The sequence below is a fragment of the Terrapene carolina genome, unplaced genomic scaffold (assembly GCF_002925995.2).
Source record: "Terrapene carolina triunguis isolate 2854851 unplaced genomic scaffold, T_m_triunguis-2.0 Scaffold234, whole genome shotgun sequence".
NCBI lineage: Eukaryota > Metazoa > Chordata > Testudines > Emydidae > Terrapene > Terrapene triunguis.
In genome coordinates, this window is record NW_020664585.1 from 5197351 (window position 1) to 5223648 (window position 26298).

Below are 26298 nucleotides of genomic sequence, written 5' to 3' on the forward strand. Positions count from 1 at the left end.
TCCCCCCCCCCCCCCCCCCCCAAAAATAGAGTTGTGGTTTTATACCAGTCACACACTGGAATTCTAGTTTGTTGGTTGTGGTGGTATAAGAATAATCCAAATGATTTATCTGCTGTTTAGAAATATTCTTTCCTCATTCCAGACATTAAGGTAGTTTTGAAGCGAAAAGTCAGTCATTACAGATCTAGATTGCATTTTTAAGCACAGAATGGTTGTGTTATACTACCCAGCACCCTGTACAGCAGCAAAGCCAAATGCTCTGGCACTTCTGTGTGTGTGGTTATAATCTAACATTTGTTTAAAGGGGAAGAGAAAACCCTAAAAGGATTTTAATGAAATTTGTCAATTTGTAATGGCCAAAAGTTACCGACGTATGATTGCTGCCTGGTATTGTGTGAAATGGGTTAGAACTGAGTCCAGTTCCCAGCATACAGGGGTCTGTATATCTCACAAACCACCACCAAGGCACTAACTGGCAACCTTGTTGGCAGCCCTAGCAGAGGGAGCAAGGAGTGAATGAACCTTCCCTTCAGGTCAAGGTTAAGGCATTCTGGTGAGATGCGGTTGGGAAGTTGGTACTGCCTCTGCTGTATCAGGTTTGTGCATAACAGGGAGCTGTGTTCCCTAGGTCGGTCAGTCCAGCACCCTTCACAAACACTAATCCTGTAACTGAGTAAAAGCACTTAGCAAGTTTAAAGGTAAACTTCTGTATGTAAAGAGAACTGCCTGCATGATAAAAGGAAAAACACCAAGCCACCAGAATATCAGTAAGTGGAAGAGAGCTGGATTTCTCTCACTGACGTTAGTGAGAATGCTGTGAAAATGCAGTAAGATTCTTAATCAGTCAGAAAAGGACAGTCATGTAAAACTGGCCTTTTACTGTTCTTAACCTTCCTTATATTCTCCCTCATCTCCACCTGTAGCTATCTTTCTTCCTGTAAGCAGACTGCCTGGGTTTTGATTTAAACCAGTTTATTATTAAAAACCTGCAGGTGAACCTGTTTGCTGGTAAATGTTGGGTTATCTGACTTCCTACTCCATTTCCAGCTGTACTGATGTGAAAGGTGCACGTAATTACAAATGCACAAGACAATGGAAAAAAATTGTATACCAAGTTTTTGACAAAGGCTTTGCATTACAGATTCATTCAGAAATGAATTTAAAACTGTACCCACTCTAGAAGTAGTCCTTAGTTAACTGTATCCTGTCATACACTAGTTTGAAATCAGTATTTTTGTAGCTTCATGTAGTATATTAAGATGTGTACCACATCAAAAATATGTAAGCCTCTGTGTTGATCCTTATTCTGAACATAAGAATTGTCTTCCTTTTTTCAGACTTGTTCAATAAATGTAAAAGTGACTTGATGGAAGTCAGAGATGGCATCTTGAAAACTCATCCTAACATTTTAGAAAACTTAGTCTTCTTTGTTGAGGTAAGCATTTTTCATTTACTGCAGTTCTTGGTCACTTTGGAAATTCCTGCTGTTCTCATTTAATTGTTCTATTTTACAACAATCCAATTACAAGATGAGATCTGTATCCTGCTCTCTTCTGAGTTCTACCTTGTGGCTCCCTGAACCCTGCCTTTTCACATTGAGCTTTATACAGATAATCATGATGATGATGCAAAAATAAAACCTGACTTCCAGACTTGGAATTAAGACAGGAGAATGTGTAGATTCCTAAAGTTTTGTTTCTTGAAGGGGCCTGGTGTAATTTTTGGGAAATGAGATGCAGATGAAGATAATGGTAAAATATTTTAGAATTGACTGTGCTCAGGACTTTAGCATAATAAATAAAGTGCACAGATCCCAATTTTTTATGGAAACCATCTCTCCATTCCCTTTATATCCCAATTACTGTATTTTAAGTCTTTAATAAAGGACGTAATTTTGAACTTAAAATTGGCTCCAGTAGTATTAATTGTATTTGTACCATACTTGTACATCTGTTTTTCTTCCTTTCAGACAATGTCCATCACCCTATGGGTGTCAAGTTACTGTGATAGTGTCCTGCGACCCTTCAAATCGAGCTTACAGAAAAAGAAAAAGAAAAAAAAAGAAACCAGTGTAGTTATGGTAGGCAATTCAATGGAGACATGAGTTCTAATCTTATGATGCTTCCCTAAAGGGAATGGGTGCAATTTTCAAAAGCACCGAAGTCCTACTTTCAAAAGTGACTAAGAGCGTAACCTCCTTTAAGGGGCTCTCCTAAGCCGCTTTTGAAAGTGGGACTTGTAAGTCGCTTATGTGCTTTTGAAAATTAATGGGAAAATGCAACATTATGGAATATATCATAACCAACACTGCTGAGTGTATGCATTAGCCTGTTGGATAGAGTTAGTATGATTTCTATTTTGTATATAACCATCTTAAGTCCGAGGTTGGTGTGGTTTCCAAACTGTTCCCACAAAAAAAGTTTTTCAAGATAAAGGCTTCTAAAATGAGGATACTCTCAAGTTACATAATATTTTTCATCTTCAGAGGGGTTTTTTGTTTGTTTGTTTTACAAACGTTAACTACTAAATGAAATGTAATTTTGAACAGTGCTAGTTGGGAATTTTTCAATTATTTTTTTTTCGTTGGAAAATGCCAGTTGGTCTAAACTGAAACCTGTCATGGAAACAGATCTGTTTTGATGAAACTTTCATCAAAAAGGTTTCTTAGATTCAGGCTGGAATCCGGCTGAGCAACAATTTGACCCTGGCTTCCCCCGTCCCAGGGGCATGCCCCACCCATTGGGCAATAGAGTCAGACTCTCTCTGACCTAGTGAATGTTTAATTATTTATACCAAAAGGAACAGCTCCAACAGGAGTGATTGAGCTACTGACTGGCTCGAAAGCCTGGTAGTTAGGGCATCTAGGCCCAAACCCAAGTCTCCCAGGCACATGCCTTAACTACTGGGCTTATAGAGTCAGTTTCATTACATAGCATAATCCAAACAAAATTCTAAGAGCTCAGTTTTTCACAAAATGGAAATGCTTGCCAGCCAGCCAGCCAGCCAGCACTACTTTTTAAGCTATATTTGAATAGCATATTTGTGGTTTTGGACACAAATGAATCATTTTATTTTAAAATAGTAACTTGAGTGTCATATAGAAAAATATTTAAAATGGGTGTAAAAGTGTGTTTTAATATCCCTTCTGACTGTTTCCGTAGCCTCCTGTATTTACCAGTTTTTTGGATTATGTAATTGAGCTACAGACGTTAACTTCCAATGTTATAGACCATATCAAAGGGCTCGAAATCATTCTGACTGCACTTAAACTTGAAGAACTGTCCATAGATGACACTTTCCTTTCACAGGTAAGAAACTACCTTATTTTATGTGATTTCTTTTAAAAACAAAAAAAATAAACCTAGAGAATATCTCTTGGCTAACTTCACCTTTTTCTTTAAATGTTACCTATTGAAAAAGCTTTATAACCACTGATGTGACTGACTCAGTTGTTTGCTATTAGCTAAAAAGAATAGTGTCACGGTTGAAACTGACCCAGAGTGGTAGAGTTCTAGTTATAAAGTTCCTACCATGTGGAGTCCAGCATAGTAACTTTCCCTAAACTGATCATTTCTTGCTTATTTCCACAAATTGATTAATTTAAAAAATGTTACTGGAACCTGAGAATTGTAAACCTATGTATCTATTTTTTTTTTAAAGTGAGTTGAGTATGTGGACAACAAAATGCTGTGTGTGAGGTTAATTTGTTGCCAGGAAAATGAATGTTCTTATTTTCAGTCTAGAAAGACATGACAACATCAAATAATAAAGGCCAGCACAGTTGTGACAGGAAATCCTTTTGGTTCAATTATTTCTGACTAATAAAAGTTGCCAGGGAAATTACTGAATCCATATGAAAGAAAATGGCTCTCCCTTCTAACTCTTAGCGGTTTAGAGGGGATCAAGGACAGGAATCTATAGGTGCCAGACACGTCAGGCACAATACGTGTTAAGATGTATATGAAAATTATTCCCAGTGGAGAAATCTTTTTGAAGCAGTGAATGCTGCTCTGATTAAATGTGGGAGAAGATGCCCTGAAGGACCAAGATATTACAACACCAGGAAATAAGCACATTATCCTCCAACAGGACGTACTCACTGTCCACTTGTTGAATCTGTCTTTCAATGAAATAATGGCCTGCCTCTCTTCAGCGCCTCAAAATAGCATTGGTGTTGAGTGGTGGAGGATCGAGTTCAGATGTACAGATCTGATTTAGCAAATAAAGCACAGAACTAGCCATTTCTTTATCTTTAAATGTGTTCTGAGAGTCTTTTCTGAAGTGCAAGACTCAAAAGTAGATTGGTGTTCTTGCCTCATCTTAGGTTATGAAAGTTGGCCACAAGTTGCAAGTCATAGCATAATTCAAGTGAGGTGGGTTTTTGAGAACCATGATTTTGTGCTATTGCCAAATAGGAACGAGTATAAGAATTGGTCTCTGTTGGGAAATTATGCTCTCCTCACCTAAAATATCTGGGGGCTGTTACAATTTTTAATTATAAGAATTGTATGAACTGATATAAACATGTTTCCAATGGGACTGAAGAGAGAAACCCAACTCTGTAGAACAATGCTGAGTAGCTGCTCAAAACACTGAATGGGCAGTGTCTGTAGCCACAAAACTCTCATTGACTCTGGAAAATAGACGCATAGCACAGTTCTAGAATCAGATCTGTGGGGCTGTTGCTTTCAGACAAACTCTTATCAGCTTGTCTATCCCACCATAACTTTACGTTCTTTTAGGAGCTTTACAGACTAACTTGAAGACAGGATTCCCTGTATTGTAACTACGGGGTTTGTTTAAAAGATACATCCTGCCACTTAAAAATCACACTTCTGGGCTTGCGTTCGAGTGCTGCTTTTACAGTCATCTTAGGTCTGACTTGTAACTGAAAGATTAGAAAAATAAATTGTATTTTTCATTGTTGACCGTATGCATTTGATTGCAGTTTGTGTACAATTTCCCCCATTTCTGTTGGTCTTTCTTCTCTACTGTTGCTGTGTGAAATTTAATATCTTAAATATGAAAATTTCACTGTACATTTACAAAAACTGGTAGGGGCAAATGAAACTCCGTAGATTTATTTTTTCTTTATTCACTAGACTTCAAATTGTCCTATCTCTTTACATTTTCTTTGAAGTGTTTTCTAGAATTGCCTTAGCACTTCAAACCTTATTGTTTTTCTGGTTCTTTAATGATCTAGGAGTGGCACAAGTAAACTTTCTGCTAACTCATTCAGTCAGCAAATTCTACACATTTCCTTTATGTTCTGCCAAGCATTGAAGGAATTTGGAAATCAGAAATGCAGAGGCCTAAAGAAAACATAAGTTTCATATGTATTGATTTTTCTGGTACCCTGAAGAATGCATTGGCTGGGAGTTTTGTGGTGTTTTCCTACCTGCATACTATGTTTGCTATGCTATTCATTATTTATACTTTTTACTGGGAGAGTGTCAAACAGTGTGCATAAGCTGTATAACATTACTTGGGGCCAGAGTTTCAAAGGGGTGGGTGGGTGGGTGGGTGTGTACGCATGCACACCAGAGAATTGTGAATGCACGCAATTGCTGGTGCTTTTGAAAAGGTCATTGAAGTTTGTGTCAGCTGAATCAGACAAGAATTTGCTCTTTATGGAACATAACTAGTGATGCACTAGCTGAGATGTAGCAACAACCCTTTAAATATGCACAGATATCATTGTACTCAGCATAGGAAAGTCAATGTCCGTCTCATATTTTACCTTGGGGAATAATGCCAAGGAATGTTGTTCATAGGTGGGAATTGAAGCTCTGAGAAGACAAAACTGCTCTCTGCCATTTAACTCATGCATGTTTGAAGAATTTGGAAAATAGGGGTTGTGAGGGTGTTTAGAATAGTAGACACTAATGGTACGTCTACACTGCACGCTTCTTTCGGCAGCGTATGGAGTGCGTACGTGGCATGGATATAAATAGCAGTGTAGCTGGTGAGGCACAGCTTAGGCAAGTAAAGACATTCCTGAAGGGTGTGGGTATGTATGAGCCTACATGGCTCTCTGCTTGGACTTCCCATCTACACTGCTATTTTTTGCAGTGTATTATCACACTGCCTTCCTGCAGCTGGAGCCTTTCCCCTCCACAGGAAAAGACTCCAGTACTGGGAAGGCAGTAGAGAGAGAGTCTCAGGCAGCTCCTCATTGCTGGAGCCTTTCCCCGCAGCAAGAAAAGACTCTGGGAGGGAGATTTCCCTCCTGCCAGAGTCTTTCCTCACTTCAGTGAAAGGCTCTGGCAGTGTGGAGCTGCTGAAGCCTTTTCCCGCTGCCGGAGTCTATCCCTGACATGTGTAGCTACACACTACAGCACGGACACAGCTTGCTTTTCACTGCAGTATCTAGCTACACATGCCCTACACACCACCCCCAGTGGAGTATTTTGTAGACGGAGCCTTAGTCTTATGAAAACTTCGATTTCAGCAATTTGTTTTGTATTTAAGAGGCTTCCTGCTTTAATAAATTATTTCTGGATTAAAATGTCTGTCTTGCAACTGACTTGGGGTTAAGGGAAGCCATCTTTTGGCATTAAATTAATTATACAAGGATGTTTCCTGCAAGTGTCAAGAAATTTTGATGTGCTAATAATCCTGTGATAGGTAAAATTAACATTAAGTTTAAAAAGAATTACTGCTTGTGGGGTTTTTATTCTGGATTGACGAGCTTTCCGATCTTTTTTGTAAATTCAAACTATTACCACAACCCCCTTATGATGTATTGAGACTTCAAACTGGACTTTTTTCACCATTTCAATATTTGCAAAGAGGGCGTGGGGAATTTTACAGAGGAATTTAAAATACAAAATGGTCTTTAGCCTGCAGGGTGAATGACTGTGTTTTCTTGATTTGCAGGAAGAAAAAAAGTTTACAAAGACTGTGCAAGGAAAGGTCCAGAGCAGTTACCAGCACTCAATTCAGGAAATTGGGGAGCTGCTGAAAAAGAGACTTGATACCATAAAAAAACTAAAGATTTAAGAAATGCACCCCAGGCATAAAGACTTCACAACAGAGTGACACCATAATCCCAGGCAGAAGCAACATCCAACATACCATCACTTTAATCCAGAACTTCCTCATAAATGCATGAAGGACTTTAATCATAAATATTTTTTTTAGGTATTAAAGATATATTCAGCTGATTAAATTATTGTACATAAACCAGAAGCAGGGACCCTCCATCAGGGTTTGACCACTTTTTATACATGTTCATAAGCATATTGCAACAGGAAAAATTCAATTTTCTTCCCTTTTGGTCTCCAGAGACAACTGGAGATAATCTTTAGAAGCAGCAATAGAAATCCAGTATAAAGCATATATCTCAAAGGAGTTGTATTTTCATCTACCATACAGTGTTTATAGGTTTTATATGGTCCTTGCCTTAGAAAAGCGGAAATTGTAGATGCCCACATTCAACCTTGGAGCATATTGTGTGGCCTCTTCCACTGAAGCAAGTTAGTTCTGGAGCTGTCTATTCTATTGACCAGCCACGTGGCCCTGCTGAAAAAAAGAATTGATATCATGTGGGCCCAGCAGAGAGAGATGACGTTATATTGGAAGCACATCTTTTATTTAGGCATATACTGCCTTCCGGTGATGCTCATCATTAACTGAAGAGGGTCAGAGTAAGTCATGCTTAGTACCGATGCAGTTTCCTCTGAGATTGAACCCCAGCGACTGTTGGAGGAAGGGGGTGGTGTTAGTTTACATACAGATTGTTTCTAGTGGAAAGGTGGTTCAAAAAATTACAAGCCTGATCACTGTTTCAGCAAAAAGCTGGAGGCAATGTACATAATATCTGCAGTGAAGTCTGACACCACTGACTCTGATCTCATGTCAGTTTCCCGTAAAACAGTAATCATTGTGACTTTAAAAGGGGCTTGAAATTTTAAGACCAAGTACTTAAATAATTTTTAATGGAATTGAGTCCTGTCAACTTTCTATGGCTGTAAGTTGGCAGAAGTAATTTTTGCTTCCAGTGTGGTATGAGGCTGAGAATGTTACTCTTTTGTTTGTAACTGTTTCCTTTTGTAACTGATCTTTTATGATTATCCAAGTATAGACACATTAGTAATTCTGTTAGAGAAATGTAATTACATCATCTGATCCCATAAAATCTGCATTTCTGCTATTTTAATTTAAAGAGTAATACAGACACACTATAAAACAAATAGGCACAAATACGAACATGTTGCACCTAGGATGTGAGGGACACTTGAGACTCTTACAGATTTCTTATCTTCTAATTAAAGAAAAGCAAGTATAATCTGAAATCTATATTTAAAGTTTTAAGAGAGCTGACAATCCTAGTGTTGTTATCTCTTCTGAATACATTTTGTTAGAAATGCTAGAGTGTTGATGAGAGTATTTTTTTAAAAGCCCTGTGTAAAATTTCAAGTTGCTGCTCTTGCTGGATTTAGTTTTACTTTGCCCCTTCCTAAAAGAGAGAGAGGACTTCCTACAAGTTGTTTGAATTGTGATGGATGTGCTTATGATGTAGATGCAGTGTCTGGTAAGTGCTTTGGGCCGGGGGAAAACAATACCAAAATGTATTAACTCTGTTTTATAGTGAAACATCTTTCCTGAGCAAACTATCGTATATGTTTGTATGGAAATACTTTTGGAAAGACAAGTGTGCTATTTACATTAAAACAAGACTCATGACTGAAGTTGATCATTTGAAATGCATAGTTTAAGTGAAAGCAGTCCCATCACGAAGATTGCACAGTGGCACTGAGGTGAAGTCTGCACTAAGCTTTTGGGCTAAAATATTCACACCTTGCAAACACCAGTAGGACTGGCTAGTGTAGACAGGGCTCCAGGCAAACACTGACACTTTTAAGTACCAGGTTGCAGAGAGCTCTGAACAAGACCAGACAGTGCAGTAGTCTAAGCTGGAGCTCCTGTCCATCGTTGCTACTACCAGCGGAGCTGAACAGTAGAAAAGTTTAGTGAAGTAAGTTTAGACTACAAGCCTTAAAGCCTTGTGTACGCTAGAAAGCAGAACTTGCTAAACATGTTTTTCAGCATCAGTTCCCTTTGAACAAGATTGAAACCAGTGGGTTATACATCTGGCTGTGTTAATTTTAGTCAGCTGGCTTGAGTTCTGAGAGTGGGTGGAACCAAGCATCAGTCACGCTTTCAGAAATGGCATTGAACATGCTTGTGTTCAGTCTGCACTAGCATTTAAACCTTGCTCAATACCAGTTCAGGAGGAATGTTCAGTTTTTCCCAGGGTACAGCTGTTTTCCCATTTCCACTTGCAGCCACCCAATTGACCCTAAGCCTAATGTCAAACAGTATGATTCTTTTGTTACACAGTAGATGTTTCTATACTAATTCTCTAGCATGAAAATCAGATGCTCTTAAAACTCCAGGGTTTCTCTATAAAAGAGGCAACTAGATGGGTATGCAGAAATGGTTAACTAATTACTGAGCCTTTGGGAATCTTCTCAATCCCTATAAATTGTGTACAGTTAAATATATATTTCTTACTAAAGTAAAGAGCATTTTCCCCCTCCAGCACATACACCTTCACTGGGATTTGATAGGAAATCCAGGGTATAACCCATTGCTGCTGTTATCCTTTTTGTGGTTAAATGAACCATGTGTTTAGAAAAGCTACCAAGACTACTGTTTACAGACTGAAAATTATTGCTTTTATACTACTGGGATCATGAGCCAAGATCCTTCTACAGATTTCCTCCTCAACTGATTTCTTTGCTTTAAATCATTTGTCTGATGTGGATAAAGGTGAAGAGTTCTCCATCTACCTTTCTCTGCATAAAGAAAAATTTGCAATGCCTACCTGTATTGCCCATTGTTTTTGTATCTTTTTAGCGGTTTTAACTGTTCAAAAATTGCATTTATATTTTGCAATCATTGTTAAATCGTGATTTATTTTAACCTTCATTAATATAAAAGGGTTCTTTTGTTACATCTGCAGCCTTATCTGAACTTTCTCTTCCTGATTATTTGTTGTAATTTATGACTGTGGAAGTTATGTATGCTTCAGCCTTCTACGGAATTAAGTGACACAACCACAAGCGATCTGCTTTAAACTGGATGGGTTTATAATTTATATAAAAGTCAGTTTCGTTATAAATTAGTTTTGCTGCCTTTCATTTTCTGTCTGGATCTTTGGAAATAGTTGAAGTCCTTCTCTTCACCATTTCGCTTTATAATGCTAATCTCCTATCAAACTCCGAGCCAGATGCTCCCTTTATTGCATGAAGGGGAGTAAAAGTTGCCTGAAAACAGAACCGTGGGGAGGGAAAACAAGCTTTGTGCGAAATAAGGGAATGGCTTGCTGGCAGGAGTGGAATTGGGAAGCAGATGTTCTGTGGCATGTTCATATGGCAGTGTGTTGAAGAAACTTCCATTGTCAGTTTATGCATTACTCGCACCCCTCCCAAGTTTTTAAAGACAAATAAAGGAAGAAGTAGGAACTTGCAGTATGTTTGATGCAGCCAGTGGAATTATGATCGAGTAGCCCTGGCAGTCAGGGACAGTTTGAACAACCATATGTGGCATCTGGGAATTGGTATCACTGCCCCCCATATGGCTGGCAGTGCCCTGTCCACTCCAGATCCCAATACACTGATAGAAGCAAAATGTCCTTGTTTCCTCAAGCCATGTCTTGCACTGCTTTCTCTCTTTCCTTACAGAGATCTGACCCTGGCACACTCAGAACTTAATCTTGAGTTTACTATCTCCATTTACTCTCTTAAATGTTATGTGAACATAGTGATGTTGAAAGTTGCCAGACTCTAGTTACTGTACCAGCAGCGGCATGACCAGTTTCCCCTAAACCCCATGCCTCTGGATGCAAGTCAACCCTGATGTGGAGGGGATCAGGTATGGTTAATTAGTTACTATCCTCTGGTGAACCATTTGCTCTGCTAAAAGGACATATTTGAGGTGACAGTTACGCTTGTTAAACTTTTCTCCTTGTTCATGTTCATAAATGTACCACTTGAAAGAGAAACCCGTTTAACAGAAACTTCTGCACATTAATTCCTTGCTGACCCGCTGCCGCTTCTTTTTGTTTTAAATGCTACAATATTTGTGGAGAAGAACACAGAAATCCATTAACAATATGCTCCCCTTTATCTCCCCCCTCCTCCTTTTCTGTGTGTGTGTGTAGTGACTGTAAAGCTGCACTACGAAAGGGTTAGAAACGTTTAACTGGGTAGTGCAAAGAAAGGTTCCTGAATTATGTACACAGAGGGTGACCAGGTGGCCTGATATTGGGATCCTCCTGATATTAAGGGCTTTGTCTTACATACGCAACTATACCCACCCCTGTAAAAAAAAAAAAAAAAAAAAGATTCACATTTGCTATCTGGTCACTTTATGCACACAGAACAGAACAACCCTAATTATCTAAGTAGCTCAAGGGCCATTTCTGAAATGTGGCTCAACTTAAATAAGATCACCTGTAGTGGCATTGCATTGTGTGTGCATGTCAGTTAAGTACTCTTCACCCCACAGTGTAAGCATCAGGTGCAGGCAAAGGTTCTCTCATTTCTCAGTGTAGACCTCCCATCTTAACAAGAGGGGTCTTATACTGTTCTCCTATTTGCCATTACACAGATCCACTCTTCCATTCACAATTGTTTCATGGTCCTGTGGCAACTACTGCAATTGCTTATATAGAAAAGCAATACATTATTTATGTTAGCTATTTATAATACAATGTACTAGCTGGAAAGTAGGAGAGGAGCCTGCATCAGGTAACCAGACCGCTCTCCACACATCAGCAAGCACTTTCTCTATGCTGGTCTCAGTACCATAATTTAGGAATGGCTGTTCTAAGGTTTTGGGGTTTTGTTTTGTTTTTTCTACACTAGAGAATTTTAGCAAAAAAATTCCCACTGGTATTTATCCCCAGCTCAGCTGCACAGGTGGGGAGCCTGGGTCTAGACAAAATTCTGACACGATGCTGTTTTTATCATGTCAGCTAAGGCACCGCTTTAATTAACATCATAAAAATGCCCAAAGACGCTGCAGCCTTGTCTTCCTGGTGCAGCCCAACCAGTGGTAGGGCAAGCACTGGGTGACGGTGGTTTATTGGGGGGTTTTATTGTTTTGGTGCATGGGAGGGGGGTGTCTTGCTAAAATTCCCTACCAGGGAGCCAGCCCTGCCCTCACTTGTAATTAAGCTATAACCACTGTTTGAGTTATAGCTGGGGGGCAGGTGATATCTCTCACACACACCCACTGAGGAGGCTCCTAGCTCTGTGGAATGCCTTCTCCTGTAGTGGAATGGATCACAGATCGGTGTGGTCCTTTCATTACCCAAACAATAACTCAGAACTACTCTAGATTGATGGGGGGCCGTTCCAAATCTATTCAGTAAGAGAGAGATTTCAAGGGACCAAGCAGATCGTCCACAAATGTAATGAAGAGATTTTGCAGCTGGCTAAACCGCTGTTACCCTTGAATAGCCCCTGCTCTGGGACTGAGCATGTCCTCACACATGCCCAGCTCGACGACAAAGATTAGGCTTACGAATTAATTTTTAACAAGGGGGACGGGGTGGCTTCATGGAGCTTGTGCCCTTGGCCAGCGAGAAAGAGCCAACGACCAATGGACCAAAGCAGAAAGGGGAAGGACAACTAGTAACTGGGTTGTGCAATGGAGGTGCTGGCTTTTCAGAACAGCGCATCATGAGGAGTTTGCTCTGTGGTGCATTGGCAGCCCCAGCCCGCCCCTTTTCTCAGTTGTTCCGTTCCCCGGGGGGTTGGGGGCTGAGTGTTCGCATTTGGCTCTAGAGTTGCAGTTCCTCCGACGCTTCCCTTCTCCTTTGGGGGGAGCCAGTTACAACTGATCAGGTCACGTGAACCGCGCAAAGCAAGTCCTCTCCATCTCGATCCTTCTCAACATGGCTTTTGTTAGCAGGGCTGTGTCGGTCTCCTCCCTGCTGCTTTGGTGGCTTTCCTTCGCCTGGCAGAGCAGCAGCGCTTTGCATACCAAGGGCTCCCTGCCCCTGGATGTCATCACCTTCTATAAGGTAAGGAGGGTGCTGGTTGCATGTGCCTGTCTGCCCGTTCCTGCTCCCTCGGCATGCAGGGTGCGGCGGCACCAGCGCTGGGGCGCTCAGAGACACTGGCTGTTGGAGCGGGGAAGGACTTTAAAGCTACGGCCCTTTTCAGGAACGTCAGATCGCTGTATTGAAAATACATTTCAGCTCCAGCGCAGGTCTCGGGCGGCTGCAGCAGGAACGTGCCCTGAACGCTGGGCTTTTCGAGGGGATTTTTGGAAAGGGTTGGTGGGTAGGTAAAAGAGAGAGAGGGTGTCTCTTCCCTCCCGCCCCCCGCTCTGATATGGGGCAACCTCCGGCACTTGGCGGGTGAAAGAGCACGGCGGCGCGCTCAGCCCTGCAGGGCTCGGCTCACGGCAAGAACGGATCTAACGCCTGCCTCTTTCAGGGGCGCAAGGGCCATTTTCAGAAGCTGCCGGCTGGCAGCCGCTGGTGAATGGCTCAAGAGTTCGCCCCGGACCACGGTGGCCAATGGGGAAAGGACAGAGGAGAGGCGGCCTCAGCAGCCGGCCAATCACAGGAGTCCAAGTGTCTCAATTGCACCGCGAACGTGGTTGAACGTTTTTGCCAAGGCTGCGGTGCAGCGTGATCACCTGTGGGAGAAGGGGCATCGCTCCTGGCGGGCAGGCGGTGTCCTGAGCACCTCGGAGCTCTACTCCTGCAGCATCCACTGTCTTTGTCTGCAGCAGGTGTCCGATTGCCGCATCTGTCAGGTTTCCTTCCTGCCACAAGCTACTGCCCCCTCACACTCCTGCTGGTGCAGCACATGCCCTTCCACAACACCTAGCCTACACCAAGCACTTCTGTCCAGCCCCAGCCGGGCTCCTAGCATTTCATGCGCATGGGCGACATTCCCACAAGAAAGAACATCCAGAAACACCCTCCTCTATACCCGTATATAACAGCCACACTAGGTGTTATTTGCTCACGTCAGTGAGCCTCTCACTCTTACCTGATGCTTCTTAGCAGCCTGCGGATGGGCTATGCAATGTGCCCCCGAGTTCCCTAGACAAATCAGTACAGATTAGGGTGACCAGACAGCAAATGTGAAAAATCGGGACCGGGGGTGGGGGGAAATAGGAGCCTATATAAGAAAAGACCCAAAAATCAGGACTGTCCCTATAAAATCAGGACATCTGGTCACCCTAGTACAGATTATTTTTTCCAAGTAAGGAAAGGCAAGTAGTTTAAGCACCAAATTTAAGTTTGTAGAAAAGCATTTTTCCAGAACCAAGTAGAAATGGAAATACCTTCCTGATTTTTTTTTATTTCATTAACAGGGTGTACTTTTGTTATTTAAAGATTTAGGTTTCTAGCACTGCAAGACGATGTTTAAGCACAAGAGCCAGGTTTTAGAAATAGGAAGGAAAATTGATCAGAAATAGAAATCGAAGTGAGAAGTGGGAGTGAAGAACACCAGCTGAATGGAGTCAGCTGTCATGGGTCAGGCTTCTAATCCACACTGGAGAAGGGGTACTAGGCACCTACTGCAGGTCCACGCAGTAATAACACTGGATCAATATCAGCTTATTTAACTTGTTTCTCAAAGTATGTAAGGAAACATTCACCCTAAGCAAGTAACTGTGGTAGGGGCACTGACTGCACATGGCTGGAGGTTTTCTTTTCCTATGACAAAAACAACGAGGAGTCCTTGTGGCACCTTAGAGACTAACAAATTTATTTGGGCATATAGTTTGTAAGGTGCCACAAGGACTCCTCATTGTTTTTGCTGATACAGATTAACACGGCTACCACTCTGAAACCTTTTCTTATGACAGTTCATCTCATCCACTTGAAATGAATCTCCACTTTGATAGACCAGTTTTGGTGTATTTGCATTCTGGGACCCCTTAAGCATTTGTTCCATAGCATCTTTTGCTAGGAGCAAGGACTTCGGGGTAATTTCCAAATGTGAAGCACTACATTGTGGGATGGAACTAAAAAGACTGGCTGACAGGGTGGAGCTACAGTATTTGCGATTTTCAGCCATACTGAGGAGGGGGAGGAGAGTAACTGGGATAGCTCAGGCCTGGTCTACACTAACCCCCCAAGTCGAAGTAAGGTACGCAACTTCAGCTACGTGAATAACGTAGCTGAAGTCGACATACCTTACTTCGAACTTACCGCGGTTCAGACGCGGTCCACACGCGGCAGGCAGGCTCCCCCGTCGACTCCACGGTACTCCACTCGTTGAGCTGAAGTACCGCAGTCGACGGCGAGCACTTCCTGGTTCGATTTATCGCGTCCAGACCAGACGCGATAAATCGAACCAGGAAGTTCGATTTCCAGCCGCCGAACTAGCGGCTAAGTATAGACCAGCCCTCAGTGGTTTGAGCATTGGCCTCCTAAACCCAGGGTTGTGAGTTCAGTCCTTGAGGGGCCCACTTAGGGATCTGGGGCAAAATCAGTACTTGGTCCTGCTAGTGAAGGCAGGGGGCTGGACTTGATGACCTTTCAAGGTCCCTTCCAGTTCTAGGAGATGGGATATCTCCATTAATCTAATCTAGCAGTCACATTTTATTTGGCCTAAAATCCTACTTGTATTACTCACTTGAGATGTCCCCGAGGTCAGCTGGGGCCGATTCTACTCTCTAGGTCAATGGAGCTCCCTACCAGTAAGGTGAGCAGAATTTGGTCCATTATGTCAATCAGAATTTGACTTCAGATAAGCAAAATGAAAGTAAAATTTTTCAGGATATAATTACAAGCCATTTTAACAAAATACTGAAGTATACAATTTAGAATTCCTGTAATTGTTTATTGCATGTTTATGAAGTATTCAATATTCCCAGCTTTCCGAGCTCTGGTCAAGTGTAGGTAGTGTCTTGGTCTATCCAAGGCCGTGATCAAGTGTCTTGATGTTTTTGGTCTTTTGGCCTCGAGATGAAAACATTGCCTTTGTTTCTGGGACCTTGAAGTGAAAAAAATTCTCTAAGTTATTTCTCCATTAATCTTTGTTTTTCTTGTACTAGGTGATTCCAAAGAATAAGTTTGTCCTGGTGAAATTTGACACCCAGTATCCTTATGGTGAGAAGCAAGATGAATTCAAAAAGCTAGCAGAAAGCTCAGCTTCCAGTGAAGATCTACTCATAGCTGAAGTGGGAATATCAGGTGAGCTGTAAACAGACTAATGTAATATCATCTGTGGGGGGAAAAACAAAATATTGGCACAACTCGACCTCTTAAGCACTGTGAAATGTCACCTAGCTCTCTGCTTTAGCTGGGTTTTGGGTGTAGCTGGCATGCTGAGAGGTCATAGAGGAATTAGGATGGCCCAGCATGACGTTGGGGGGAACCTAAGAATAAATGATTGAAAAGTTCATTTTTAGTTATTAAAATATTGAATGCCCCCTTAGCCTGGTTGGTAGTGGAGCTGGCTGCCCTCGCAGCCTCATGTGAGGTGGGAGTAGGAGTGCTGGATATCCCCAACCCCCGTGGGCCAGTTAGTGAAGCCTCTCAGCACAGTTATGGAATTAAAGTTGATTTGCAGTTCTTCTTGACCAGAGGGAAATCTGGCTTTTTCTTAGCCTCTTGGCCCACTTCTATGGAATATGCCTTATGAGGCATAATTGTGGTCACAGGAAACAAGTGTTACATTGTTGATTCACTCCATATATTCATATTCTAGCTTCAGGAATTCACATGGGATTTCTGTTTCTTCAGATGTCATTTTACAAATTTGCTTGGCATATAGCATATTCTCAATAAGAACGGTGTCTGCAGGGACATCAGCTAGAAATTATAATGAGTATTATCAGTCTGTATGCTTCAGGCTACAAGCTAATCTGATGGGGATCAGGAAGGAATCATTCCATCCCACCCCAAATTCAAGAGACAAAATCAGTGATAGAGTAAAGAAAGGTTAAATACATACATTATGGGGGATTTGCACCTTCCTCTGAAGCAGTCGATAATGGTTACTCTTACAAGTGGACTTGCTGGACATTTGGGTTGTTCCATCCTATGGCAATTCCTAGTAGAGAGAGGGTGCTAGCAGAGTTGTAATTACAAACATAAACATGAATTGCTTTGGAGAGGAAAGGATCCAACTTACTGATTTTGCTCTGATTAATGCACTGATCCTTTTCATGTTTCGTTTCTGTTCCCAGATTATGGTGATAAACTGAACACAGAGTTGGGTGAGAAATACAAGCTGGATAAGGACAGCTATCCTATTTTTTACTTGTTCCAGGATGGGGATTTTGACAATCCCTTACCTTACAGTGGCCAAATAAAAGCCAGTGCTATTCAGCGTTGGCTGAAGAGTAAAGGCATCTATCTGGGAATGCCAGGCTGCCTACAAGAATATGACATCCTGGCAGGCAAATTTGTGAGCACCACTAAAGAGTTAGAGCGTCAAGCTCTTCTCAAACAGGGGCAGGACAGTTTAGCAAAAGCCAAGGAAACAGAGAAGAAACGGGCTGAGCAGTACTTGAAAATCATGAGTAAAATCCTGGAGCAAGGAGAGGAGTTTGCTGCTAATGAAGTTGTCCGGATCACAAAACTGCTTGAGAAGAACAAAATGAGTGATGGGAAGAAGGAGGAGCTCCAGAAAAGCCTAAACATCCTCGCCTCTTTTCAAAAGAAGAATAGTGAAAAAGAAGAGCTTTAACTGGCTGGAGAACTTTGTACAAGCTGTGAATTACTGGCACAAGGTCCCATCCAGTTCTCCTTATGCAAGCAAACTTCCCTTTGACCTCCAGGGAGCAGCAAAATTCCTTCTAGTGTGCTTGGTGCTTTAGAAAACTCAGAGGAAGGCATGTCGTCTTTGAAAAATGACAGTATTCTGTAGTAGGGATTCAAACAATCACCTCTTAAAGTGAAACTGATGTGTATTAGTTGATAAATACTATTACACACAGAAATACATTAAAAACAGATTTCAGGTTGCAAAGTCAAGTACTCAAAAATGTAGGAAATAATATAATTAAGGTTGCCTCTGCAGAATTATCCCTCCACTGCACTGAATGGGGGTAGGAGTCCTGTGGAAAAAATATGTGATCACGTGATTAAAGACTATCATAATGTACATGCACAATGGGGCTGAACTGAGGTTGTATAGTATCAGAGGGGTAGCCGTGTTAGTCTGGATCTATAAAAAGGGTATTTCCTAACTTTTGAGTATTTGGCTTTGCAATCTTAATAATCTTTTAATGTAGTTTTTGTGTATGTAATTTCCTAGATTTTTTTTTTAAAAAAGCAAACTGAACAAGCAGAAATCCTACCATGTAGTGTTATATTGTCATACACATGGTTCAGCAGCAGGGTTGAAACCATTAAATCCACCACACAGACCTAGTAAGTGATAGCAATTTGCGGGCTGTCATCCTCTATGTGACCAGCACTAGAGGTGGAAGATACTCTTTGCCAGTGAATTTCATAGATATTTGTTGACAGCAAAGAATGCTGAGTGAGATTCAGGAATCTTGGGTTCTATCCTAGGCTCTGGAGGGAAGTACGGTCTAGTGGGTACAGAACTTTTCTCCCCAAATTTACCCCTTTCTGCCCCACCCCTGGCTGTTTGTTACAATCTCTGCTCTTCAGGCATCTCATCCCCATCTCAGTCCTTCCCCAGCAAGTCCTAGTTTTCTCCTACACCCTAGCTCTTTCTCAGATCTGTTTCTTCTCCCCCATTTTCCCCCACCCCCTCTACATTGGTTCCTAGATCCAGTTTCCACAAGCTCCTTGTCTGGTCCCAGTATCCCTCTGCTCCCTCACCCCCAGCCAACTGGCTTCTACTCACCAGCTCTCACTCTCAGCCTACCCTCCTCCTCCAATTCCCAATCCCATCCTGGTGGCAGACTCGCAGTAGCGTAGCTAGGGGGACGCAGGGGGAGCAGCCGCTCCCCAAGTGAGCACAAGTAGCGCCTTTTTAATTTTTACTCTGAACGGGGGGGGGGGGGGGGGGGGGGACATAAAAAAAGGCACCACCCGCTGCGGCGCTCGTACTCACCGGGCGGCGCTCCGGGTCTTCGGCGGCGGGTCTAGGGTGACCAGATGTCCCGATTTTATAGGGACAGTCCCGATTTTGGGGTCTTTTTCTCATATAGGCTCCTAATACCCCCCACCCCGTCCCGATTTTTCACATTTGCTGTCTGGTCACCCTAGGCGGGTCCTTCACTCGCTCTGGGTCTTCGGCGGCGGGTCCTTCAGTGCCGCCGAAGACCCGGAGCACTGCCCAGTGAGTACAAGCACCGCAGCGGGTGGTGTCTTTTTTTATGTCTGCCCCCACTGTTTGCACCACCTGGCTACACCACTGCAGACTCTTGGAGCATTTCACACAAATGGTCTCAGAAACTTAACATGGGCCAAACAACATTGTTTTGCAAGACTTGTTCCGAAAAATGACAAACTGTTTTGGGTGAATTTTTCCAAAAGTCAGCCTGGAGGAGATGCCACCGTGGAAAAGTTCAGGACAAATGGTGAACATTTGGCAAAATTATAAGTGTACACAAGGTCTTATAAGGGAAACAGTTGGGCAACCAGAGTAACAGGCAGTGCTACTAGCCCTCCCTGTATTTTTTTTTAAATAATACCTTCTCCAGAGATCATTTTGTTCTCTGTGAACAAGCAGATTCTGCTGCCCTAGCCAGTGTTACTGCATGTGCTGTTCCCATGTGAAACTCAGGTAGCTGCCCTAAGACACTAGATCCATTTGTAGGAAGGGTTCAACACAGGGACTGCAGAGGACTAGGCTCAGTCTGGGCACTGCACTGCGCTACGTAGCGGGCTATCTAACTGCAGTGGAGGCTTTGCTGCCTTTGGAGGGCAGGGGTGGGTGCGAAGAGTGAGTATTGCTGCAAATAAAGACTGTGCATTACTACTGCTACGTTCAACCTGTCTCCGTCCACTCGCGCCAGCGGCCTCCTCCCAGTCCCTGCGCTGCAACCGTAGGATCGCCGAGAGCGCTGGAGCCTGGAGCCGGCGCGCGACTCAGCAAACGCCCGGGGGTCGCGAGCCCGGGGGGGGGGGGGGGGGGGGGGAGTAACCCCATCCCAGGCTCCGCCCAGCGCCTCTCAGCAGCGTCTCAGCCAAACGTCGGCCCCGGCCCCGGCCCCGCCGCCTCCCTCCCTGGGGCGGGAGACCCTTTGGCTGATCCCAGGGGGCGGGGAGGGGCAGGGCTCGGGGCCTGACCGGGACCCGCTTCCCGAGGGTTCGGGTCCGGTCCCTCAGGGCCCGGGAGCCCCCACCTGGGACAGCCCCCTGCCGGGCTCCGGGGAGACTCGCCCGGGCCCACGGGAGCTGAGCCGCCCCCAACGAACCTCCTCCGACCGCCCAGGCTGAGGCGCCGGCACCAACGGCTCCGCGCGCGCGCGCTATTCGCTCCTCACCCACCCTGGGGCTGCCGGCTGCACGCGCGTCTGCGAGACCCTCCCAGCGCGTGACGCCAGCGAGGGCGGGACTAACGAGGCGGTAACGTAAACTGGAGGGGAGGGGTTCGCCTGGGGGCGCAGTAGCGCGTGGGGAAGCTAAGCAGGGGCTGTTGGGTGTAGCCCTGTAATGGGTGACCTGGGCTGTCGGGGCTCAAGGAGGTTGGAAATCAGGCCTGTTGTGCAGCCCACGGCTGTAACTGCTCAGGGATTTAAGATTGAAACTCCCCGTTGCCGAGCTCTCAAAGAACCCACTCAACCCTGCAGAGAGGGGCATGGTTGTGTTGTTTCCCAGCTTAGAGTACACGTCGCTGGTGCTAGGGGGATTGTCACTAGCCACAGGAGGCCCCTGGGAAGCTTTTGATGAAAATACCAATTTGATCAATTGGTTAAGTGCTTTTGGTTCCATGGGGGTGGGGGGAGGGCCCTGTGGCCCAGAGCCTCCAAGGATTTCAGTGGAAGTTAGGAGCCTAAATACCTTTGTGGGTCTGGGCCTATGCCCATGGTAGATCATTCTCACTGTCACTACACAAAGAAGGCACAAGGGGCAGAGCCGTACGAAGAGTGAATATTGTAAAAGGAGCCTAAACCGCTAAGGCCCAATTTGTTTTACAATAACAGTTAAAAACAGGCCCAGGAGTGGACAGTCAAAGGAAATGCATGGAATTGAATGAAACACATGGAATCGAGAGGCATGAGAGTGAGGATCAAGGCCCTGGGAATCATAGCATTTGAAGGCCAGAAGCAGGGGTGAAAGTGGGCTGGTACGGCATACCGGTAAGAAGCCGGTCCCGGCCCGTATGCAGCGACGTTAAAGCGCTGCCTCGGCAGCACTTTTAGGAGGGTCCTTTGCGGCGGCAGCGCTTTAACGTTGCTGCCCCTTTTGCCCGCCCCCCAGGCTGCCCCAGAAAGACTGCTACCATGTGATATTTCTGATGATTTGATGAAATATAACATCAATCTGAGATCAATTTATTAAAAAATTTACTTTTAAGGGCAGATTCACCAAAGCCACCAGCCAAGTAAGTTGCAGTCAGTGCCTCGCTAATTTTTAGAAAATATATAGAGCCACATGTTGATTACAGTTACACCAGTGTGGATCTAGAATAACCACAATTAAATCAATGGTGTTACTCCAGATCCTCAGTGGAATGAATGAGATCAGAATCTGGTCCATAGTTTGTCCTGTAAAAACAGCCAGTCCATCTCTTTTTTAAAATCTTTTCCTCTGATAAATAAAACTCCACTGCTCACATTACAAAAAACACTTCTTTCAAGGGAACCCCCACCTGGCCTCCACTTTATGGGAGTTGTAGTGCAAACTTCGCCCTCAATGACCTGCAGCCCTACTGTAGAGTGACCATGCCTGGAGGTGAGAGGAAAATTATTACTGACATTCATATAGAGTCCTAGCTGTATGCAATGTACTTTACAAATCATGTTAAAAAGAGATGTCCTGCCTTGAAGAGTTTACAGTGCAAGTCAGAAAGAAACAACATACTGGAGAAAAGTTCACTCACTTTTTATATTACCAGAAAGACAGGATGGGATGTATTCACGCTGTTTGGTATAACTGCATGTAAGATGATGAAACTTTTCAGTCTTTACTTTCATGCCTCACCTGTACCTATGTTCAGTGATCCTAAATAGTACCCCCAAAACCTGTAGTGTCTGATAACTTTATCTCATTGGATGATCCCTCAGCATATAGCAGAATCTTATGGCCACCTGTCCAATTTGCATTCTTTTCATGTTATTTTGATTCCATGGTATCACCCCCAAAAACTCTACTTATGTAATGAACAATAATGGAGACAAAGGACACTCCTGTCTAGCAACTCTCCATAATACAAAGGGCCAAGAAAAATAAGTCACTTGAACTTTCACCAAAGGAATAAAGTAAAAGGTTTTATTAACTGTTTAAATTGTCCCAGAGCTCAAACTGAATGAGTACAAATGACAGATAGCCCCGTTTCCCTCTAGTGGCTTTTCCGCCTCTAATGATAGGGCAGACACTGGTTCATTCATTTCCTGTGAGTCCCACAAGACATGTATTCATCTCCATAAGCCAACTGTAGTTGGTCTCCAGCATAAACCCACAGTGACCATCAGGTGTATAGTGAACACTCTGCTTGTGCATTAAGCCTAGACATCATCCTTTCTATTGCCTTTTATAAACTATATTGACCAGGAGTACTGCCCCAATAGTTTGTGCATTATTTAAATAAAATGGATTATTGCATTGGTGAATTGAATCCAAATTTCACTACTCTCAAGAGGAGCATATCTATCTGCTTATCTCTGTGCACTCATCACCTTGGTATCACAGCCAATGATTGTGTGTACGAGTGTCGGTGTGTATCTGACTCTAGGTGTGTTTAAATATGTGTTTGTCAGTGGTATTTGCAAATTCCAAAGACTTCTAGTAAATGGCCCCTCCATAACCATCCTTACCTTACTGGAGAGTCCTCATTTTTCTCTATAAAAAGGATTTGAAATTTTAAAAGTATTTGTTTTGGATTTCAACATCCTGTTGCAGTGTTTGCAGCCCAAACACTGCAGCACTCTGTTAGGGCATGAAAGCCACTAACTAAAACTGACTACTTAGTGAAATACAAAAATTGATCAAACAGCATAAACAGTGAAAAGTAAATGGTATTTTAAATGTTACTTCAGCATTAGTAACCTTCAACATCTAAAAGGGTGTCATAAGGAGGAGGGAGAAAACTTGTTCACCTTAGCCTCTAAGGATAGAACAAGAAGCAATGGGCTTAAACTGCAGCAAGGGAGGTCTAGGTTGGACATTAGGAAAAAGTTCCTAACGGTCAGGGTGGTTAAACACTGGAATAAATTGCCTAGGGAGGTTGTGGAATCTCTATCTCTGGAGATATTTAAGAGTAGGTTAGATAAATGTCTATCAGGGATGGTCTAGACAGTATTTGGTCCTGCCATGCGGGCAGGGGACTGGACTCGATGACCTCTCGAGGTCCCTTCCAGTCCTAGAATCTATGAATCTATAAACATGGTTGGGAACACAGATCATGATTTGTTTAAAAGTTTTGCGGTGACTCACTTGTGGAACATTATTCATAACTTTCCACAAGCGCAATAAAGCATTATCATTCTTGAGTTCTGACTTATATAAACACTGCATGGTCAACACAAGCTTTCGTTTTAGCTGTGATATCTCATTTACTTTCCTTTTTTTTTAATAGCTGGAATTTTCTTTGCCTGGCCAGTAACCCACTCCCTCTTTAGCATAAATTATGCATGTTCCACCTTGGGAAAGGAAAACTGGTCCAATAAATATGATCTGATGTTATTGACTATGTTATCATTGTATGATAGAATCTGGTAAACTCAGATTGCTAAATGTAGTGGAAAGATGACTCAGAATATTGGTAATGGGATCTGGAATCTTTCTATTGGTAATTTTATGGTCGCCCTCCATCCTCGTTCATCATCATGTTTACTACGGTTGGGCTGACTATTCCTTCCTATTCTCACTAGGTACAACTCACTCCTGTGCAGAGAAACAGCACAAGGCCTATGCACTGTTTATAGGGTGACCAGATGTCCCGATTTTATAGGGACTGTCCCGATATTTGGGGCTTTTTCTTATATAGGTGCCAATTGCCCCCCATTCCCTGTCCTGATTTTTCACACTTACTATCTGGTCATCCTAATTGTTTATATCCCATGGAAGCACTAAAGAATTTAAATGGGGCACAGGGCCTTGTGCTGGCCTTCTGCCCAGGGTGAATGTCACTCTCGGTGTTTTCCATAGCTCCATATTCATTATGAAAAATCATTCTGTTTGCTGTGCCTTGTACCTTTATTCTTCCATTATACAGATTAGGTGAGGAAACTTTTGGGAATTTCAGTTATGGATGAGCTCTTTTGTACCTCTTCTCTATCCCATTAAAGCATCCACCTAAATCCATGTGATAATGCATTGCTCTTCCCCATCTTAGGTGCTTTTGATCCAGGTTCTTACTAATTAAACAAGCCTGACAGCTGACCAATGGCAGGCAAAGCTAGGAGTCCACTGAGTGACTCTACATATTATATACATATTTTGTAAACACAGAACAGGCCCAAGTCTTAGGCCAGGTCTACACTACCACTCACTTTGGTATAACTTATGTCACTCAAGGGTGTGAATAAGCCACCCCCCCGACCCACGTAAGTTACATCCAACTAAGCGCCAGTGTGGACAGTGCTATATCGGCGGGAGATCTTCTCCCGCCAACCTAGCTACCGCCTCTCATGGAGATGGATTTATCATGCCGATGGGAGAACAGAATAAATGCACTACAGCGGTGCAACTGTGCCATGTACCACTTCTGGTAGACTAGCCCTTACTCTTGCTGTGCTGACTTGTGAGCACAGCAGTCCTATAAAGAAGGTGTAAAATGTAAACAGCCCTGGAAATGGTCATAAATGCCTCTTGTCCTGTGGTAGAAGGAGGATTTAAACCAAGTGAGACAAAATATAATTCATGTTTTGGGGGAAGTGCTGGCCAGGTCAGCCTTGCTTCAGATTGACCCAGGCTGCCGTAAAGGAAATTGGGAGCTGTGGAAGCACTGAGGCCCGGATCCTCAAAGGTAGTTAGTTGCCTTATTCCCAGTGGCAGTTATCCTGAGTTGGGCCTACACCACCACCCCGATGACCAGGGGTGTCCTGATGTCCTGAGTTATCGCTATTATTTACTATTCATATCTCAGGAATGCCAGGAGATTCCAGTCAGGCTCGGAGCCCATTGTGCTAGACACATAGGAAAATACAGCGCTTACAATTTAAGGAGCCCAATTAGATGTATTTCTAGCAAGCCCCCTCATCTCCTAGTTCAGAGGAATTTCCACAAGCTGAAGCTCGCATCATTTCCAATTCCTTACGGGAACTTTCCACCCCATTATCCTCATTCCTTTTACTCAGCTGAGTAAAGCAGCCTGCTTGGATTTTAACCTCTTCTTTTCCCCAGAGCTCTCAACATTCATGCTGCTCCCAGAGTAGATTCAATTCCAGTAGCATTTTTCCACAATACAATATGCTCTGTTTTGGTTTCTCCCCTAGTGCAGTTTCTAGAGCCTGCCAATGACATCTCCTGACTTCCCCTCAACTTGAACTGCACTGAAGGGCTCAGTTTGCTTAGTGACTTCTGTGCTTTTGTGACGGGATGGTCCTGATCCTGCCCATTTTCAGAGCAAGGTGCAGGAAGCCACCTTTTCACAAAGCCTTCCTTGAATAATGCAGGCTGAAGAACAACGGGCGTCATCAGTGCCCCCAGAGAGTTGAGGACGGGGAGGGAAATGGACAAAATAAGATGCAAGGGAAGGAACAGCCACCTAGAAGGGGGGAGTTTATACAGACACATCCAAAGTGACCTGGCTACTGCAGTGGCAGGTGCATGAGACATACAACAGAGGGCTGCTGCTGCATATGTTTAAAGGCGATTCCCCTTCTCTCCTCCGCTAGCGAACCCGCTCCCTGCTCCCCCGGGGCTGTGCACACTGCTCGGCCAGACCCATGATGTGACGCGGAGTTTTCCGGGGCGCTGGTTTCAGGGGGAGTTTTGCCAGAAGCAGGAGCGAGGGGTGGGGTCCCTGCGAGGCAGACGGGGGCAGGGTAAAGTCGGAGCGGATCCTGCTTCTGCCCCGTCTCTTCTCCGCCCTCCCTCCCTCCCTTTCGCATCCCCCCCTTCCTCTGTCCTCTCCCCCCCCCCCAGCATCCCTGCCCGGGGGGCTCTAGCCCCGGCCGGGCCCCCGGCTGGCAGGGGGTGGCCGTGCCCAGCGGCCCCGGGGCGGGGGCAGGACTAGCCGGGCCGGGAGGAGGAGCCGGGCAGGGGCTCCCGGCAGG

At 43.8% G+C, this 26298-nt stretch overlaps 2 protein-coding genes across 3 annotated transcripts in view; both read left to right on the forward strand.

Annotated features, from left to right (window-relative positions):
- The window catches only part of NAA25 (N(alpha)-acetyltransferase 25, NatB auxiliary subunit), a 42078-nt gene extending 33521 nt beyond the window's left edge, over window positions 1-8557 (forward strand). For both annotated transcript variants that reach the window (XM_024196247.1, XM_024196248.1), the window contains exons 21-24: window positions 1338-1435; window positions 1970-2080; window positions 3162-3308; window positions 6880-8557. In XM_024196247.1, coding sequence (XP_024052015.1) covers window positions 1338-1435; window positions 1970-2080; window positions 3162-3308; window positions 6880-7002 — 479 coding nt within the window. In that variant the 3' untranslated portion in view covers window positions 7003-8557. The remainder of the gene's footprint in view (window positions 1-1337; window positions 1436-1969; window positions 2081-3161; window positions 3309-6879) is intronic.
- Window positions 8558-12757: 4200 nt separating this feature from the next.
- ERP29 (endoplasmic reticulum protein 29) lies at window positions 12758-18201 on the forward strand. The gene is made up of 3 exons (XM_024196246.3): window positions 12758-13039; window positions 16042-16180; window positions 17179-18201. Exons 1-3 carry the CDS (start codon window positions 12911-12913, stop codon window positions 17679-17681), a joined length of 771 nt encoding a protein of 256 aa, XP_024052014.1. The 5' UTR covers window positions 12758-12910; the 3' UTR covers window positions 17682-18201.
- Window positions 18202-26298: the final 8097 nt, after the last annotated feature.

Excerpts from the sequence above, each read along its gene's own strand:
- ERP29 (XM_024196246.3), top strand. The coding sequence starts at position 12,911 with ATGGCTTTTGTTAGCAGGGCTGTGTCGGTCTCCTCCCTGCTGCTTTGG. Across the intron at positions 13,040-16,041 it reads ATGTCATCACCTTCTATAAG|GTGATTCCAAAGAATAAGTT; the intron begins GTAAGGAGGGTG and ends TTCTTGTACTAG. Across the intron at positions 16,181-17,178 it reads AGCTGAAGTGGGAATATCAG|ATTATGGTGATAAACTGAAC; the intron begins GTGAGCTGTAAA and ends TTCTGTTCCCAG.